Below are 20071 nucleotides of genomic sequence, written 5' to 3' on the forward strand. Positions count from 1 at the left end.
GCCTAGGAAGGAGTACTGTGGAAAGGAATCTGGGATTGTAGCATAGCACAAACTAATATAAATCAACAGCAATACACTTGCAAACAACAACGAAAAAATCCTATACCTCATTCTGGGATGTATTACCAGGAGCATTGTGAGCAAGACACGAGAAGTAATTCCTCTGCTCTACTTTGTGCTGATTAGGCCTCTACTGGAGTTCTGTGTCCAGTTCTGAATGCCCCATTTCAGGAGCAGGGCTGGCAGTCTGGAGGAGTCAGCTGGAAAGCCCGCAGTGAAGCCTCTCCAGGAGCGGGGTTGGAAGTTGGGAGACCTACAGCCTGCAGGGCAGTGGGGCCAGCAGCCTTGCATGCTTGCTGGGCACCCCAGTGTGGCCAGCAGGGTAGTGGGGTTGGGAGGGGCAGACTGTGGCCAGCAGCCAAGCCGGGTCTGAGGGGAGGAGGCATGGCGAGGAGTCCAGAAATGACGGGACTGGCCAGGTCCTGAGGGTGCCAGACCAGGGAGGTCCAATGTGTAGAAGAATTACCCAGCATTTTGCTTCAGTTCTTACCTTAATGTACATGCTTCATTTAAATTATTGCTCAAGGGTATGGCTGTGGGGTTCAGTATGTAGACTGCCCCAGGGAGAGAGAATTACACCAGCCTTCTCTCACCACAAAAGCTTGGGGCCAGGTGAGCAGTGCCTCTTCATGGCCACTGCATCTTCAGGTGGCATAGCTAGGGGAAGGATGCATGTCCCCCAGCTGGGGCAGGTTTCGTTTTGTATATCCCCCTGTGCTCTCCAGCCAGGTTGGAGACTACTGGTTTAATGAAAAGAAATTCCATTCCAAGCACATCCCATTTTTCTGGCATAGCCAAACTCTTACAGTGTTGTAAGTTATGATAACAGGAAGTTATATATGGAATCTGGTGGTCCTAGCTCTTACTGTTTAGGAGGCGTTCTTGAACAAATATATGGACAGAAAATATCTCTCATATAGTAGGTAGCAAGGTCTGGATAGTGTAATCTCCCTAGTGCTGATATCAGTAGATCAGTGCCAGGAACTCTTGGATCCTTTCAACAAATCTTGGAGAAAATCCAGAATAGAAAGAACATTTTCTCTAGCTCTCAAGTTAAGTCTGCCTTTTAGCTGGGAGCTGGGATTCCCAGTTCACAAAGACACACCTGCATTAGCTGTGCTCAAGCTAGTATGCTAAAAATAGTAACATAGAATAGCATGGTCAGAAACTTGGCCTAGCCACCAAGTACATATACAGGACGTTTGAATGGATGCATACTCAGGCATCTTGCCTAAGCTGCTGTCCATGCTACCATAGCTACAATGCTATTTTTAGCCTGGCATCTTGAGAAAAAGCTAGTGTAGGCATGTGTACAGGAGCTTGAAATAATATCTTTCATCTCAAATGTAGACATAGCCTTGGGTCCAAGCCATTGCCTTTAGTGACATTGGGGGATTTTACCTCAGCTTTTCAGCCCTTTGACTAGGCCCAAAGCAGGTGTGAGGAACTGTTTTTGGACCAGGGGCTGTTGACCCAAAGAAAAATCAGTCAGGGGCCGCACACAGGTGAGAAGCCAAAAAAAAAAAAAAAAAAAAAAACACCAAACCCCGCTGATGTGGCCCCTGACTGAGAAGGAGAAAGACACTCCCTACATTCCCCTCCCACACCAGAACCAAGGTGGTGACCAAGTCTAGGAGATTTTGTGTGCTCCAGCCCCATGGTGGGGCAGTGGAGTGCTGACATGCCAGTATGGACTCCCCAATGCTGGTGGAGTCCCTGACCAAGCCTGAGGTTCCCCACCCCTGCCCTAAAGGATATATTCACAGAGACCTAACTGCTCTCATAATGCCAACTCTCTTCCTTATTCTGAGTTGCTAAATTGCACCAAAAGATAGCCAAAATACATTAAATATTTTTCCTAGGCAAGCCATTGCTGTAGGACTACAGAACCAAGTATTGTACTTCCATCGAAATTGATTACATCTTAATAGTGTCTCAGGAAGTTTGAGAACTCCTGACTAAGGCTTTTAATTGCACTAAAATGCTCCCAAAGTAGAAATACTGTAATTGATCTATATTTTATTTATTTTTAGTTGATTTATTCTATTCAGTCGCCTCTTGGAGAATTTATATACACAGTCCAGCACTGGCATTCATCTTGTCCAACAGTTCACCGTGGTGTACTCTCTACTCTCCTAGCTGCAGTAGTGGTTGAGATAAGTCACACACTGAGAAAGGTAACAATAATCTGTTGTATTTTTTAGTTTATTATATAAAATGTTTAACCTTTAATTCAAAAGAGGGCTAGCAGTGGTAAAGCTAGAATTCAGCAGTAGAGTTCTTTGTCAACAGTTCAAGACCTCTGACTTTCTTCTGAAATACAGTCAATGGAGGCTTCAATCAATCAGAGGGAGTCATGCATGGATTAAATTGGATTTTTTTCAGGTTTAATTAAAAGCGTTGGTAGTTATCCTGTTAAGCATATTCAATTGTTTTCAGATCTTAAAATGAATGTCATGATCTTTTGAGCAAAGGCGATTCTTTATCAAGCATTTGTTCTACGGATGTTAGATATTGGTTATTTTACTATCTTATAGCTGCAACAACTTTTAGCAGTTACATGCTTAACTAAAATTCTCTCTCTTCCCTCCTGTGGGGGGAGGGGGATGGCAGGGCAGGCAGCCATCCAGTGTGCTTCCTGCCACCCCATGCTGCTGCCTTAGTATCATAGGCAGCAGAGTGGGGTGGCAGGCAGAGCTAGTCTGCAAGGGGAAACAGTTAAAAAATTAGCTATCCACATAGACGGGACAGAGGGTACTCTGGCATCCCGCCTAACTTCCTCCCCACATTGCTGCATCTGATACAGAGGCAACAGTGTGGAGGGTGGACAGGCGGCTCTGCAGAGCTGGTGCTCGGGGGAGGAGCCAGCTTTTAAGTTAGCTCCCTCAAGCACCAGCTCCCACCTGTCTCCCTCTTCCCCCCCCCACGACTGCCTTTGTGGGAGGAAGCACGGTGGAGGGGTGCAGGCAGCTCCACGAAGCCAGCATACATCGAGAGCTGGCTAAAAAGCTAGTTCCCCACAGGCATCGACTCCCATGGACCAATGATCCTTTATTTGTCATTTAGGAGCTAGTGTAGCATAAATAATAAAAAAAACCTCAGGTTTATGCATTAAACATCCTGTTGAGACAATAGAAGCTTGGTTCAAAATGTGGAACTTTCATTACATAAATCAGTTTTGTGTTTCAACATGGAAACTGAAATGTTCTTCTTCAAGGAGTGTCCCTGTGGGTGCTCCACCTTTAGGTGCATCAGTGTTGCTGTGCCCATCAATTGGAGATTCTTGGTAGCAGACTTCTCCCTCCTTTCCCCCTTCCCCTCCCCCCGCCCCACGGCTAGCCGTGTGCGTGAGGCTCAGGCGCAAGGCGCCTGGAGTGTGTAATGTGCATGCGTGGCCAGCCAGCTCCTCTGTTCTTCTCTGACTGCTATCAGCTCTCATTGCAGTTCAACAGTTGCCTTCACACATTTCTCTCTATATAATTAGCCTAATTTGTTTACTCCCTTTCAACTATTTTTCTTATTGGACTGAGGTCTGTCCATATCCGTAGCAGACGGCTATTCTCTGTATGTCTGTTGCCTGGGCCAAGACCATAATATAGAGCACTATCATCATTGCAGGAAACTGACTAAGTGCACAAGGAGAGCCAGACAGCTTCAGCTCCGCATCTTAAAAATGGAGAAAGCATTGAAACCTCCCTTGAACTCTACTTCAAATAGCCCTTCAGGCATAGTCTGCCAGGGACAGACGCTGGTGAAAAGGCTATTCCAACTTCAAGCCCAAACACCAAGGGAAAATCTCCCTCAGTGAGGAAGAGGCCCCCAATTCCTCGGGGTTTACATCCCAGATGAGGAAACTGACGAGTGTAAAGCCTGATACTGCTACTTCTATACTACCAAGTGGACCAGTTAAAAGCTCTAGTGACAGCTCCCATAAAAGCCGGGAGCACAAGCAAAGGGCACACTCCTCAGAGAGCTGGACAGCGAGGCTAACGGATCAAGCTATCATTCTGGCACCAGCTAGGACACCGACAGAAAAATGGGTGCCGGCAGCACCGCATTCCATGCCGGCAGAGGCAGCTTGCATGCGCACTGCCCGCTGAGCAGCCAATACCGGCTAAGCCCTGAAAAAGGCTAGGCATGCTCCTGGTGCCCTACGTGTTACTGGCACTGGCCCTTCACAACGTTGTGCTGCTGATAGCTCCACCTCCTTTCTTACCGCAGTTCACCACAGCAACAGAGTTGTCAGTAGCTTTGGTGCCAGGAACCCTGCTCTTTGGCACTGATGGCACTCCAGCCAGATCAAAAAATTATTTTTCAGGTACTCCTGCAACTATGTCAGCAGAGTTTAGTGACTCTGAGGAGAAAGACTTACCTCAAGCTCAAGTGTCTAAGACTTCCTCACCTAAACCAATGCAGATCCAGCAGTATCAACAGCAGTGGGTACCACCACTCATGCTGCCAAATTGGCCATATTGGGACCCGTGGGCTCTATTCAGACAGCAGCCAACTCTTATACCACATTTGGCTCCAGACTAGCAGCATTCTATCCTGTCTGGAGATCCATTACCACTGACAAGTGGGTTCTCGAGATCATCAACACGGGTTACGTAATTCCCTAAGGGTACGTCCAGACTACATGCCTCCGTCGACGGAGGCATGTAGATTAGCCAGATAGGCAGAGGGAAATGAAGCCGCGATTAAAATAATCGCGGCTTCATTTAAATTTAAATGGCTGCCCCGCTCTGCCGATCAGCTGTTTGTCGGCAGATCGGGGCAGTCTGGACGTTCCCCTGTCGCCAGAAAACCCTTTTGTCGACCGCCCCGTTATGCCTCATCCCACGAGGCATAACGGGGCGGTCGACAAAAGGGTTTTCTGGCGACAGGGGAACGTCCAGACTGCCCCGATCTGCCGACAAACAGCTGATCGGCAGAGCGGGGCAGCCATTTAAATTTAAATGAAGCCGCGATTATTTTAATCGCGGCTTCATTTCCCTCTGCCTATCTGGCTAATCTACATGCCTCCGTCGACGGAGGCATGTAGTCTGGACGTACCCTTAGTCTCCACCCACAACCACCATCCCCGTCCCTCTTCAGGGACCCCTCTCATGAGACTGTGCTCCTACAAGAGGCACAGCATCTCCTACAGTATGCCTCCTGGGATGAGGTTTACCTGGGAGGTTGACAAATGCCTTTGATGTCGACTGCGGAGCATCCAGACTACCGCGCTGAGCTAACAAACAGCTGATAGGCACAGCGCAACAGCCATTTAAATTTAAATGAAGCGGCGATTATTTAAATCGCTGCTTCATTTTCCGATGCCGGGTAACCTAATCTACATGCCTCTTGTCGTCAGAGGCATGTAGTCTAGACGTACTCCTAAAGATAGAGCACCCCCGGGGACACTATTAGAAGAAGACGACGACTCCTCCTCCTCCTCCCTCTGTGCAGTAACTGGAGTTCTTCGAGAGAGTTTTCCCCGTGGGTTCTCCTCCCTTCTGCTTCAGATTCTGTTTAGGGTCCAGATCAGAGAAGAACTGAGGAGCTGGCTGGCCGCACATGTGCATTACATACTCCATGCACCTCGTGCCTAAGCCTCGTGCGCGCGGCCAGCCAGGGAGGCACTGCTACCAAGAATCTCAGACAGGTGGGCGCAGTGGCTCTGGCACCTAAAAGTGGAGCACCCACGGGGACAACTATCTCGAAGAACTCCAGTTACCGAACAGGGTGAGTAACCTCCTCTTTCCCTACCTCGACGATTGCCTAATAAAGGGCCCCTCGTCTTACCATACGCAACAGGTAGTGACAGTTCCCAGGGCATTATTTGACAGACTCAGGCTATGCATAAACCTGACGAAGTGCTCCCAACACAGACACTGGACTTCATAGGGGCACACCTGGACTATGAAACCGTGATAGCATCGCATCCACAGTCCAGATTCGCAGCAATTCAAGACTTGGTGCATCTGGCACAGCTCAGTCCCTGTATAATCGCCAGGCAGTGCCTGTGCCTCCTTGGCCAAATGGCAGCCACCACCTTTGTGGTGCGTTATGCATGCCTGCACATGAGACCTATGCAGACATGGCTCAGGACAGCGTACAGGCCGCATGCACTCCCATTGAACAAGTCTCTCAGCATGCCAGGCAGGATAAAAGTCTCTCTTACCTGGTTGACACAGAATGTGTATATGCAGGAGGGGTCCCCTTTCAATGCAACCCCACAACCCTTTCAGTTACCACAGATGTCTCTTGAACAGGCTGAGGGGCTCATTTGCAGGACCAGGTAGTTCAAGCCATGTGGACACCAGATGAGGAAAGCAAACACATCAACTTGCTTGAGCTCAGAGCAATCCAGTATGCATTCATGCACTTCTCCCAGATAATACACAACAATACCATCCACATACTGATGGACAACACGACAACAATGCACTACATCAACAAGCAGGGTGGTGTCCACTCTTGCCATCTCTGTTGGGAGGCATTACAGTTATGGAAATGGTGCATCCCTCGTCACATCCACCTTATAGCCCCATATATCCTAGGTACAGACAATATGTTAGCAGATGACCTCAGCATAAACTTCTCCCTGAATCACAAGTGGGAGATCAACAGAGCATCCATCAACCATCTCTTCCCTAGATGGGGGTTCCCTACGTTAGACCTCTTTTGTCACACACAGGAATTCACGGTGCCCGCAGTATTGTTCCAGAGTGGGATTGGGCCCGGGTTCTTTGGGGCACGCGTTCAGCATCATCTTGGACGCACCTCTAGCATACTCATTTCCACCAATCCTTCTCATCCAGAGAGTGATACTCAAAATAAAACAGGACAGAATCAAAGTGATTCTGCTAGCGCCGTGGTCACCCAGACAGATTTGGTATCCAGCTCTTCTACACATGGCTAGGCATCTCCCACATCTCTTCCTCCCTGTTCCGCAACAGAACGGGAAGATTTGCCACCCTTCCATCGAGTATCTTCCCCTGCACACATGGCTTCTTGCTGGCTAACCATGACAGAGATCCAGTGTCCTCCAAAAGTTCAAACTAATCTCACAAACAACCATAGACCTGCAACGAGGAAAACCTACGCTCAAAAATGGCAGCATTTTTCTAGCCGGTGCTTTGCTCAACACTGCACTCCCATGCAGATGGGAATCCCACTCATAATCACCTACTTAATACACCTTCACAGCTCCGGTCTATCCGTCAGCTCTATGAAGGCCTACCTTGCAGCCATATCTGCATTCCACCCGCCCATACAGGATCATTCCGTTTTTACTCATCCATCAATCAAGATATTTCTGTGAGATTTACACAATACATTCCCACCAACTAAAGAATCAGTCCCCACATGGGACCTTAATCTCATGCTAAGGGCATTAATGGGCAAACAGTTTGAACCACTAGCTACATGCTTCCTTCTCCATCTATCCATGAAGGTAGCCTTCCTTGTAGCTATTACCTCAGTATGAAGGGTGGGCGAGTTGGGCTCGTTTATGACAGACCTGCCCTATACAGTCTTCCACAAAGACAAGGTGGTCCTACAGATCCATCCTAAATTCCTTCCCAAAGTATTTACCTCATTTCATTGTAATGAACCAATTTACCTGTCGTCTTCCCCAAACCTCATGGCAACGACAGTTAAAAGTCTCTCCATACTCTCAATGTCCACAGGGCGGTGGCCTTTTACTTGCAGTGAACACGTCCGTTTTGCAAAACACCTTGCTTTTTCATCTCTTCCATAGAGAGATCTCAGGGACTACCGATCTTCAAACAGAGACTGTCCAAGTGGATTTCAGATTGTATAGGATTGGCTTATGCCATATTCACCAAACAGCCTCCTTTGGCTGTGTGTGCCCATTGCACGAGGGCAATGGCCACCTCCACAGCCTTCCTCCGTAGTATCCCCACGGCTGAGATCTGAAGAGCAGCCACCTGGACTTCTGCTCACACTTTTACTCATCACTGTGCCATCCAATTGTATGCAGACAGTCTCGCTCTGTTCGGCCACTCAGTACTTTCAGTAGCCGAAACAAGCCTTTCAAAGGTCCCACCTCCAAGCATTTATACTGCTCTGTAGTCACCTAAAAGTGGAGCACCCCCAGGGGCACTCCTTGAAGAAGAAGGGAAGGTTACTCACCCTGTGCAGTAACTGGAGTTCTTTGAGATGGTTGTCCTCATGGGTGCTCCACCACCCATCCTTCTCCCCACTGTTTTGGATTCTGTTGGAGGAGCCAGCTGGCCACCCATGTGCATTGCACACTCCAGGCACCGTGCACCTGAGCCTCGCACACGCGGCCAGCCGAGAGGGCATTGCTACCAAGAAGCTCCAACTGGTGGGCGCAGTGACTGTGGTGCACCTAAAGGTGGAGCACCCATGGGGACAACCATCTCTAAGAACTCCAGTTACTGCACAGGGTGGGTAACCTTCCCTTTTGGAGTTGCATATTGAGATGCATTTTTAAAAAATGAAGCGATTTAGGAACTTAGGAATTGCTGTACTGAATTGACTCATGGTTTGGTTTGACTCATTCATTGACCTGTCTTGTGCAGTAGCCTATATCTGACAGCAGCCAGCCCAGTTTAACACATTTTAAAAGATGCCCCCACTAATACATTACTAATACATTAAATGAGGTTTTTCTTTGAGTGATTTTTCCAAATGCATTCTATGTCTGGTGCTTGCGACTTCATATGCTTGATCAGAATCTTATAGCCAACAGTGTCTGTTACGGTTACAAATGATCCCTGAGTGTCTTTGCACCTGTGTGGAGGGTATAAATGGCAAAATGGATCCCATTCCATAGCTATGAGACAGAGCTCTAACAATTTCTGATTCTCTACATACTTGGCAAGTCTTTTTTACTATAATATTTTAGTGTTAGGTTTAGTAGCATATGTAATAGAAATGCCAGTGAGCAGTCTACAGGGAAAATATTTCCTCAGTACCCAGACTTGGCCATTACTGAAACAAAGCCTTGAAGCTTTGAAGTCTGCCCCCTCTGCAGAGCAGCTATGCTTCTTAACTATGCCACACATAATGTTCCAGTTGCTTTGGAGAGGAGCACATTCCCCATATATGTTCCATCTGCAGATCCTTTTGAAAAGATTGCAGAAGGCTAGACAGCTTCATCTCAAAGTTTTTATTTTAGATCATTTTATGTGGCTGCCTTGGACTAGTTTACTTTGATTCCAAATATGCTTTGATGGGCTCTTGCTCTAGCTTGCAGGTTCCATCTTCCAAGTCTATCCCAGCTGTAGACTCTGATAGGGCTACTGAGTACTCTGCTAAAGTTTTAGGCCGGGTGAGGAGAATCACTCCTCTAGAAGGCATCCCTTAATAATGATCACTGCTACACCATCATTTCCATTGTCATGAACCCATGAGACACTTCTCACAACACAGTGTTTTTTTGGTGTGGCACACTTCTCACAACACACTAGACTACCTTCATCTGCACTTGCTTTCTGGAGTTAGTAGTTTTCTACACATCTTGAGTGTCTTAGGTTGCCGTTCAAGTCAAGAGATATGGGAGGAAAAGCATTTTTTATGGTAGAGCAGACCAGATAGCTGCTGTCTCATTATCTTTGTGTCAGAGGAGTAGCTGTGTTAGTCTGCAACTTTAAAAACTAGCAGTTCTGTGGCACCTTAGAGACTAACAAATTATATATATAAATATAAAATTAGTATCCTGCAACACAGGTGAGTATAAAAGCTCCCAGGATTTGCTCTGATGCATAGTGGATTCGCTTAAGACTCCTGTGCAGGTGGTACAGAATTACTCCTATACTCCTAATTATACTCCATACCACAAGCCTGGCATTACTAGTGATTGATTGAAGCTTTATTGGCTCCAGCAAAGAACATCTGGTAGGTACCATCAGTTGCACCAACCTCCGGAATGATTCCTGGTGCTATCTCCTTGCGTCTCTGTATCCATAGTGTATTGGGCTATTTGCTTACCACAGCAACTTGAAGACTTCCGTAAATCAAATTCTTAACTTCGTCGCACTGGGCCTAAAATTCAACAGAGAGATGCCTTCCATGGGTGCCAATATAGAGAATAGACTTCATAGGAGCCAGGATAAAACTTAATGGCAACAAGGCACTATCTGCCTCAGGACATGTTCGATATCATGGTAATCCTCAACTAATTGCAGACTCATGCATGCGTTTCTGTGAGAGCTTGCTTATGTCTGGTCAGTCACAAGGTTTTCTGCAAACATCATGCACCATTTCAGACTTCACTTTTTTGCATACTGTGGTGCCTGAAGTCATATTCCTTCCAAATAGCTACTACATGGATATGATAGTGCAGTTACACTCTGAATTGGTGGAAAGATCCCAACCAGATGTGAAAAGTCTCTTCTCCTTACCCTTCTCACCAAAGACTTCTATTTACAGATGCCTCTACCTGGGAAAAGCTCACTTCTACCATTTTCAGATCTGCAGTCTATGGACCTGTCAGGAAACTCAACTGCATACTTACTAGAGCTCAGGGTAATTCTGTACGCCTGTTCAGCATTTCTACCAGTGCTTCAAGGACTGATGTCACAAATTGTGACTGTCAATTTGACAGCTGTGTTTTATTGGCTGAGGGAAGCCTGGTTATCTCCTCTGTGCCAGGAGGGTATTAGTTTCCCTTATAGTGATGCACTTTCCAGGACTGCAAAATGCTTCAGCACACCATATTAATAGGCAGTTCTAGATAGACCATGAATGGCAATCAAAAATTCCAGTATCCAGAACATTTTGTGAAAGGAGTCCATCACTGATTGAGTTGTTTCCACAAAATGAATGGGAGAAAACATCCTTGTTTTAGACTAAGTCAAACTTGCTATTTAAAAATAGTATTATTATTATTATTATTCAAGACTTTTCATGAATGAAAGTTCATGCATCGAACAAAGAAATAGTTGTATCTTCAGTTATAAAAACTGTTTATTATCTAATGTTCTTGTTTCCCAAATGGTGGGCCCCAGCCTACTAGTACAGTCTGGAAAGGTTCTAGGATGGCTGTCTGGCTCACACCCACCCGCTCTCGCTTCCCATGGACAGCAGAATAAGAAGTGGGATCTGGGTGGCAGCAGCATGGGGGAAGCAACTTCAATGCACATACAAGCTGCTGATTGTCCATTTGCTGTTTCTGGGCAGTTCCTCTGTGCTACTGCAGTTACCTGGATCCTACTTTCACTTTTCCTGGGCAGCAGCATGGGGAGCAGGATCTGGGCTGGAGCTAGTAACCAGACAGCAGCCTGATAGTGATCATAGGCTCAGCTGTAAATAGAGAGGGGATGGTAAGGGCTGCAGAAGGAGGCAGGGCTGGGAAAGCAAAACCTAGGGGAGTAGGGGAAGCTGAGCAGAAGGCTATGACTTAAGAAGGGGAGAATGGAGGTCTAAGAAGGGCAAGAGAGAGGAGTTAGCATGGGGCTGAGAGAGGAAAGGGGGTTGTTTATGGGTGTAATAGTACATTTCCAAAAGAGGGAATGTGAATGGTGGGTCATCTTTAATAAAAAGTAACTGTTCAGGGTGAACTAGAAAAAATACATTTAAATCTTTAAAAGTGACAAGGAGTCCTGTGGCACCTTATAGACTAACTGAAGTGTAGGAGCATAAGCTTTCGTGGGCAAAGACCCACTTCGTCAGATGCATGTAGGTCTTTGCCCACGAAAGCTTATGATCCTACACTTCAGTTAGTCTATAAGGTGCCACAGGACTCCTCGTCGCTTTTGCAGATTCAGACTAACACGGCTACCCCTCTGATATTTAAATCTTTCTTTCCCTAATCTAAACATGCATTCAGTTAATGTAACTACTAACATTATTCCTCCCCCCCCCCCCCCCCCCGCTGAATATTTTATGTGCAGAATATTTTATTCTGTATTTATTTTGAATTTGAACTATCTTCTTTTTAGGCTTCAAATGCAGAAGAACTTGCACCACCAGAATCCACTGCAGACCTTCCTCCACTTTCAGGCAGTTTAATGACAGTGATAATTAAGTCAATAAACGTGGTCAGGTAAACTTTGAGTTTCCACATGTTTTATTAATGTGAAACCAGTATATGGTTTATTAATGTGAAACCAGTATGTTACCAAAAAAGCTCTTCGTATCCATAATCTTTTACTTTTTTAGTAAGTTGATTGTGTTTGTTTTTTGCTTTTTCTGTTGTCCTCGTATAGAACAGCATGACTATTTATTCTGATAATTCTCATAATCAGTCTTCCAACCATACTTATTTCAAAAGGCATTTTTTTATAATTCCTAGTCCTTTTTATATGGAAGGGTTTATGAAACCGGTCTTTCTACCAGAAATAACACCAGTCATATAACCTGGAACTAACAACATGTATGCTAAAACTCAACTGTAAAATACACTCTGATGGCACTGTACAAATGGCATAAACAAATTCATTTGTTAGTATACTAAGTATTAAGTTTGTCCTGAAAGAGAGGTTGGTGTGAATTCTGCAGCTCTCCCAAGTGACTTTTCAGTGGGCCTTAAATTGGATACTTGTTATGTATTCTTATAGTATTTTAGTAAATTAGTTGAGCTCACGGCAATTACAGCTGACTTTCAATTTTTCATTCAAATGATGCTTTTTAAAAATTGTTCATAACTTATTTCCCTCAAGTGATTACCCACATATTTTCCAGTTATAGCCCAAGTGTCCAAAAGGCATGGCAACTACAATTACCCACCTGTCTTGCAACCATGGGTGTTAGAGGAAACTGAATACCACATCTCTGCCCACTGCACAATTTTTGTTATTGCTGGTTAGTTTGTTCTACTTATACATAATTTAGTTAGGTTTATATAGTTTTTAGTCTGTTGTCAGGAAAAGTCTTCAAGTCTAGAGTTGCCTTGGCACTGGATACCCATATATACTTCCAGATTCTATGGTAGAATCATAGCCATATCACAGGAGTGAATCACAGAAGCTGTTGCCGTCCGTGACACACTCTAGGTGCCACTTCTGCCTCAGTGAATCACATATACCACCCAAATACTCTGTGTGTGGCTATTTTTTGAAAAGGACCCCAAAACAAGAGAATCTCACCTAAGGCTTTTCCTAATAGATTCATGAGAGCATCATCTGTTCCTGAGAGGCAAAAGGCAGGCAAATCAGACCAAAGAGTCTAAGAACACCTCAATAAACAAAGGTCTACCTTAAACTCCAGGATTCAGTGTTGAAAAATGTCCCAGTCCTTGATTATGGAGTCAGCCAGAGCTTCTCTGTACTTCTTATCTCTCTCCTCTGAGAAGAGAGGAAGAAAGGAGCATAATGTGCATGGTATCTGGAGACTCAGCTCTCTCTCTAGCACACAGTAGAGACAGTTTAAGTTCCACATTGAATACCATTGATGCTTCTGTACTGAAGACTCACTTCATGAAGAAACCTACCCTCATTTAGACCAGTATTTGATAAGTTGAAATTGAATCATCTAGCAACCGAGCCACCCATCCTGAAGCACTGAGAACCAAAACTCAGAGCTTCCTGAATCAACACCAAAGAATCTAAACTCCCAGACCTAGTATCAAATCTTCTGGCATAGACATTAAAATATCTTACATTTTCCTGTTCAATTCCATTAATAATTTCAGACACAAATGAAACTGTCTTAGAACCAAGGTTCATGCTTCAAGGCAGCTTGATATCTTCTATATTTGGTCCCTGATAGACTGGCATTGCCAAAGGCTTGTAGGATCTAACCCAGGTACTTATGGCAAAGCTCAGCTTCAGTGGTTCCCACCTCAGAGCTCAGCTTCAACAGTGCCCACTTCCACAGTTTAAAAGTGGGACCTTTCTTAACATTGAGTCCTGGAGCATCAATGGGCCTCACCCCAAAGAGACTCTTCACTACAGATGTAGATGCTGCCATCTCTAAGAATGCTAAATACTTTTTACAACCATCCAATACCTGTCCAAGAGATATTTAAGCAGCAGAGATTATCTAAGTGAATACTCCAGGACAAGGTTCCAAAAAAGCTTGACTTCTGACTGAAAGGTGACAGTTTTCAGATGCATGAATATTAAATTACTAACTATTCCTGGCTAAATATGACATCTTAAATTGGACAGTTTTCTAAAAGTTCCTGCAGGAGCACAGATTAGAGCTTAAGTCCTTGGTGTTAGAGTGGCATCTGGTTGCATGGACTCTCAGTAAGCCAACTTGATGCCTCTGGCACTGCAGTCATGCAGGTTGCTTGATTGCAGTCCTACGGAATACCAAAGGAGGTTTTAAATTACCACTTTTAATGTCTCTGATCTCTTAATTAAGCATAATAATTAGGGCTCTATCAAAGTCATGGCCATGAAAAATTCAGCTCCTCTTGTGAAATCTGATCTTTTATGTGCTTTTATACTCTACTATACAGATTTCATGGGGGAGACCAAAGGTACTTAAATTGGGAGGGTTGAGCCAAAAAGGAACTGCAGAGGAGTCACAAGTTTATTTTAGGGGGTTTGAGGTATTGCTACCATTACTTTGCTGCCTTCAAAGCTGAGTAACTGGAAAGTGGCTTTTGGCCAGTTTCCCAGCTCTGAAGGCAGTGCACTGCTAGCAGCAGTGCAGGACTAAGGGTGGCAATACCATACCATACCAGTTCTGAAGGCAGAGCCTTCACCAGCAGCAACACAGAAGTAAGGAAGGAATGGTAGAGTATTGCAACATTTACTTCTGTGTTGCTACCTTTAGAGCTGGGTGGCCAAAGTGGTAGATGCTGACTGAGGGCCAAACTCTGCAGGCAGCAGTGGTAATATCCTACCATGCCTTTCTTCTGTGCTGCTGCTGGCGTGGCTCTGTCTTCAGAGGTGGGCTCCTAGCCACTGCACTCCAGCTGCTCAGTCTGAAGGCAGCACTGCTATCAGCAGCAGTGGAAAAGTAAGGGTAGCGCTACTGCGCACACAACCCCACACAGTAACCTTTCAGTCAAAACCATGACATTTCAGATTTAAATAACTGAAATAACAAAATTTATTATTTTAAAACTGTGTGTCTGTGAAAATGACTAAAATGGACTGAGACTTTGTTAGGGCCCTACTAATAATGAAGCTCTGCACATGTTAAAGGACTCAAGCCATCTTATGCTGTGGAAGCCTGTTTTTTCTTCCATGAGGAAGCAATGTAGGCAGCCTCAGAATGATGGGAGATGTAAGCAATTCCTCTAACCCTATCATGGCCAGCAAAGATCTCCAAGGAAGAGAGAGATGTACCAGAAGTGGAGACTCATACATTGTACATCAGCAGGTTTGATGGTGTGGTCAAAATTCTGGACCAGATTTCCAAGAGCAATTGGTCCAAGATTATAGGGCTATACACCATTAAGTTCTATTCCCTCCCTATCCTTTTCTGTTTCCCGTCTGTTTCCAGGGATTTCTCTCCAAAGGTGTCACTTGGGGTACGTCTAGACTACATGCCTCTGGCGACAGATTAGGCTACCGGACATAGTAAAATGAAGTGGTGATTTAAATAATCGCCGCTTCATTTAAATTTACATGGCTGCCGCGCTGAGCCGACAAACAGCTGATCAGCTGTTTGTCGGCTCAGCGCGATAGTCTGGACGCTCCCCTGCCGACATCAAAGGTATTTGTCGACCACCCAGGTATGCCTCCTGGGATGCTTCCAGACTATCCAGACTATTGCGCTGAGCCGACAAACAGCTGATCAGTGCGGCAGCCATGTAAATTTAAATGAAGCGGCAATTATTTAAATCGCCGCTTCATTTTACTATGTCCGATAGCCTAATCTATATGCCTCTGTCACCAGAGGCATGTAGTCTAGACGTACCCTAAGAAAGGAAATGAACTCCCTTCTGCAACACAGTGTTGGAGCTACCTATGCAGTTTCAGAATAGGAAGTCTTAACTCATTTTTTATCTTTTGCTTAGATCATAAACTCATCAAGTGTTCTATCTGTATAGTATCTAGAACAATGGAGTCGATGACTGACACTCAGGAGTGCTATGTTAATACAAATAATACTTAAATGAGTTTTGGACTGTATTAGAAATTTCTATATGATAGTAAGTTTGGAGCTGCTTGGTTCAGGATATACTGATTGACTCCAGTTCCACCAGAGCCCAAGTAACCTCTGCTGCTTCTCTAAAGCATTCTAATATCTGAGATTTGTAGAGAACTACCAAGAGGTTTGATTCACACCGTCAACTTATTTGACTTCTATAGGAAATGGCAGAGTATTAAATGAGTTACAATTCCAGTTTATTTTAGAGCCATTAGTTTTAACTTCTATGGGCTTTTTTCTTTTCCAAATACACCGCAAAAATCTTAATTTTTGGGTTCTGCTCCTCTTCTTCTCATACAAATAATTTCATCTGAATTCCCTTATTCCATTCCTAAGTTGCCACTACTATACAAAACACATTGTTTCCTCTAAAACTGTAAGCAGTGAAGCTCCAGAAATGAGCCTATTCACAATCCTCTGTAAGAAGTTCATTTGAGATTCCCACACTTAAGATTCCCACACTTAATCTCAAAGTTCATTTGAGATTCCTACACTTACCAGAGATCGACACTGCTGGAATCCAGGTGGCAAGGGTCAATTTAGTGAGTTTAGTGAAGACCTGCTAAACTGACCACACAGCACTCTGGTCAACTCCAGTACTCCACTGTGTCTAGATTTGCATGATTTTCCGGAAATGCTTTTAACGGAAAAGTTTTCCGTTAAAAGCATTTTCAGAACAGAGAGTCTAGATTGGCATGGATGCTTTTCCGCAAAAAAGCCCCGATCACCATTTTCGCGATCGGGGCTTTTTTGTGGAAAACAAATCTGAGCTGTCTACACTGGCCCATTTGCACAAAAGCTTTGCGCAAAAGGGACTTTTGCCTGAACGGGAGCAGAATAGTATTTCCGCAAGAATCACTGATTTCTTACAGTAGGAAGTCAGTGCTTTTGCGGAAATTCAAGCGGCCAGTGTAGACAGCTGGCAAGTTTTTCCGGAAAAGCGGCTGATTTTCCGGAAAAACTGGCCAGTCTAGACACAGTCGACCAGAATGAGAGAAGTAAGGTAAGTTTACAGGGGAGCATCTCCTGTTGATGCAGCATGGTGTAAACACTTCGGAAAGTAGATGTAAGCCATATTCACTCTAGCTATGTAGTGTAGTGTAGATGAGGCTTTAAACTATGTGTTTTGGAGTCTCATGGTTGATCATGGTTTCCCATATAATGATTTAGAGAACCACCATTGTTACGGGAGAGGGAAGTAGGGCCAGCTAAAACTTCTATTTATGTTTTTAATAGAACATATTTCCCCTTGTGCCTTTACTTTTCTTCTAGGTCATTTTTAAATGAATTAATGGAATGCATTATCTGTGAGGAAATTGAAGGAATTATTAGTATTACAGCTGCTGCATACATAGTTGTTATAATCAAAGGTCAGTCAAACTAATTTTGTATCTAATGAAGGCTTTTGTGAATACTATGTTTTAATCCAACTTGATTTTAACATTTTTAGAATATTTTTTCAATTAGATGTGGAAATTCAGAAGTAGTAATTTTTATAGGAATACAGCATTAAAAAGAGAAATTGAAAGGAATTGTTTGGAATGTTACAAAAGTTGTAAGGAATATTGTTAGATATTCCATAGAAAATGTTGTGAGTTTTTAAAATCTTTATCTGACAGTCTAACATGTCCGCTGCCCGCGTGTTCCGCCGCTTTGCTTCCTCTCCCTGGTCTGCTGGAGACCAGGGAGAGGAAGGGCCCCGTTCGTAACTGCGGATCCGACATAAGTCGGATCCGCGTAACTCGGGGACTGCCTGTACTACTTTCCCTATCATCAGAGGATAAGGAGAATAATTTTCTCCCTCCTCCTTATAACAGCATTTTAGCTACTTGAAAACTGTTATGTTCCCTCTCAGTCTTCTCTTTTCCAGACTAAACAAACCCAGTTCTTTCAATCTTCCTTCATAGGTCAAGTTCAATAGACCTTCAAACGTTTTTGTTACTCATCTCTGAACTTTTTCCAATTTGTGGTGCCCAGAATGGACACGCAACTCCAGTCAAGACTTAATCCTCATGGAGAAGAGCAGAAGAATTACTTCTCATTTCTTTCTTACAACACTTTGCTAATACACCACTGAATGATATTCGCTTCTTTTGCAGCACTGTTATGCTGTTGACTCTCACTGTTCCTTCCCCAGTGTGGAATACTTTGCATTTGTCCTTATTGCATTTCATCCTATTTACTTCAGACTATTTCTCCAGTTTGACCACATCATTTTGAATTTTAACCCTATCCTCCAAAGCTCTTGAGATCTCTCATAAGTTGGTATCATCCACAAACTTTATAAATGTACTGTATGCTATTATCTAAATCACTGATGAAGATATTGAACAGAATAGGACCCAGAAAGCAATGTCACTCGTTATGCCTTTTTAGCATGACTATGAACCATTGGTAACTACTCTCTGGGAGCAGTTATCCAGCACACTCACCTTCTAAATAGTTCCCTCCATTTAGGATGTAATTCTATAGTTTGTTAATGAGAGGGTCATGGAAGACTGTATCAAAAGCCTTACTAAAGTGTAAATATACATCGTCTGCCACTTATCCCCATCCACAAGGCTTGTTACCTCGTCAAAGAAAGCTATTAGTTTGCTTTGATGTGATTTGTCCTTGACAAATCCATGCTATTATTTATCACCTTATTATCTTCTAGATGTTTGAAAATGTATTCCTTAATTATTTGTTCCACTATCTTTCATGCTTCAGAAGTTAAAATGACTGGTCTATAAATCCCTAGGTTGTCCTTATTTCCCTTTTTTATAGATGGGAATTAGAATTGCCCTTTTCTAGCATTCTCCAGTCTATCCCGTTTTCTATGACTAGTCAAAGATAATCTCTGATTGCTCATGTATCTCCTCAGTCAGCCCCTTGAGTATTCTAGGATGCATTTCATCAAGCCCAGGTGACTTGAAGACATCTAACTTATCTAAGTAATTTTTAACTTGTATTTTCCCTATTTTAGCTTCTGATCCTACTCCATTTCACTGGAATTCGCTAGTTAGGCATCTAATTACCACAGACCACCTTGGTGAAAACTGAAACAAATCATTACACACCTGCCTATTGTTTTTCCCTCTTCACTGAGTAATGGGCCTACCTTGTCCTTGGTCTCAGTCTTCCTCTTGCTTCTAATGTTTGTAGAACGTTTTCTTGATTCTTCCTTGAGTAATGTCCCCGTGGGTACTCTTCTGTTGATGATTGGCTAATCCCAGGACCGCAAATCGGAGATTTTTCCTTCAGTATCTGGTCGGGCCACTCAAATGTGGCAGGGTGCCTGCCATTCACACCTTTGGAGATCACACATGCGGTCTGACTCTCCTCAGTTCCTTCTACCCTTGGTCGCAGACAGAGCTCACTCCCTCTTCTCCGCTTCCTTTCCTGTGAACAAGAACAGATTTAATTAGTCAGTTTATAAATCCTTTCTGTTATATAGAGTTTCTTGGTTCAGTCATTTATTTATTTTTTTTAAAGACTTGATGTAAATAGTTTCCCCTCAACCCATTGAGAAACGCCACAGCAAAACTGGGCCTCAAATGGCCCCCACACTGAGAGATTAAGGTAGCACCAAGTTAAACCTTGTTTAAAAAACAAACAAACAAACAAAAAAAAACCAATGCCCAGTTCACTCAGGTTTAAGAAATGTGACAAGTGTTGCGATCCAATGCCATTTCGGACAGCCACGGGTCCTGTATTCGATGCTTGGGTGAGGCACACATCCCTAAAAATGCTTGCACTATTGCAGCCTCACAACCAGGGCGTGAAAAGACAGGGAGTTCAGATTAAGAATTCTCCTCTCCAACAAAGCCTTTAATCCCCAAGCAACTGAAAAGGGGATTACTCATCAAGAGACCCCTAGTAAACAGAAGGAACATGCTAGTTTGATCTCATTTTTGTGCTTTGTCCTTTCTAATTTTGCCCCTACTTATCTATCTTGATTCTATTTGTCCTTTGTAATTTGACCTAGTTTCCACTTTCTTAAGAC

The 20071-nt window shown here is 44.0% G+C and overlaps 1 protein-coding gene across 4 annotated transcripts in view; it reads left to right on the forward strand.

The window, feature by feature from the left end:
• Positions 1–20071, forward strand: part of NCAPG2 (non-SMC condensin II complex subunit G2) — a 116715-nt gene that overhangs the window by 81016 nt on the left and 15628 nt on the right. For all 4 annotated transcript variants that reach the window (XM_075922741.1, XM_075922744.1, XM_075922742.1 and 1 more), the window contains 3 exons: positions 2094–2237; positions 11976–12079; positions 17359–17456. In XM_075922741.1, coding sequence (XP_075778856.1) covers positions 2094–2237; positions 11976–12079; positions 17359–17456 — 346 coding nt within the window. The remainder of the gene's footprint in view (positions 1–2093; positions 2238–11975; positions 12080–17358; positions 17457–20071) is intronic.

This window comes from Pelodiscus sinensis, chromosome 2 (assembly GCF_049634645.1).
Source record: "Pelodiscus sinensis isolate JC-2024 chromosome 2, ASM4963464v1, whole genome shotgun sequence".
Classification (NCBI taxonomy): Eukaryota; Metazoa; Chordata; order Testudines; family Trionychidae; genus Pelodiscus; species Pelodiscus sinensis.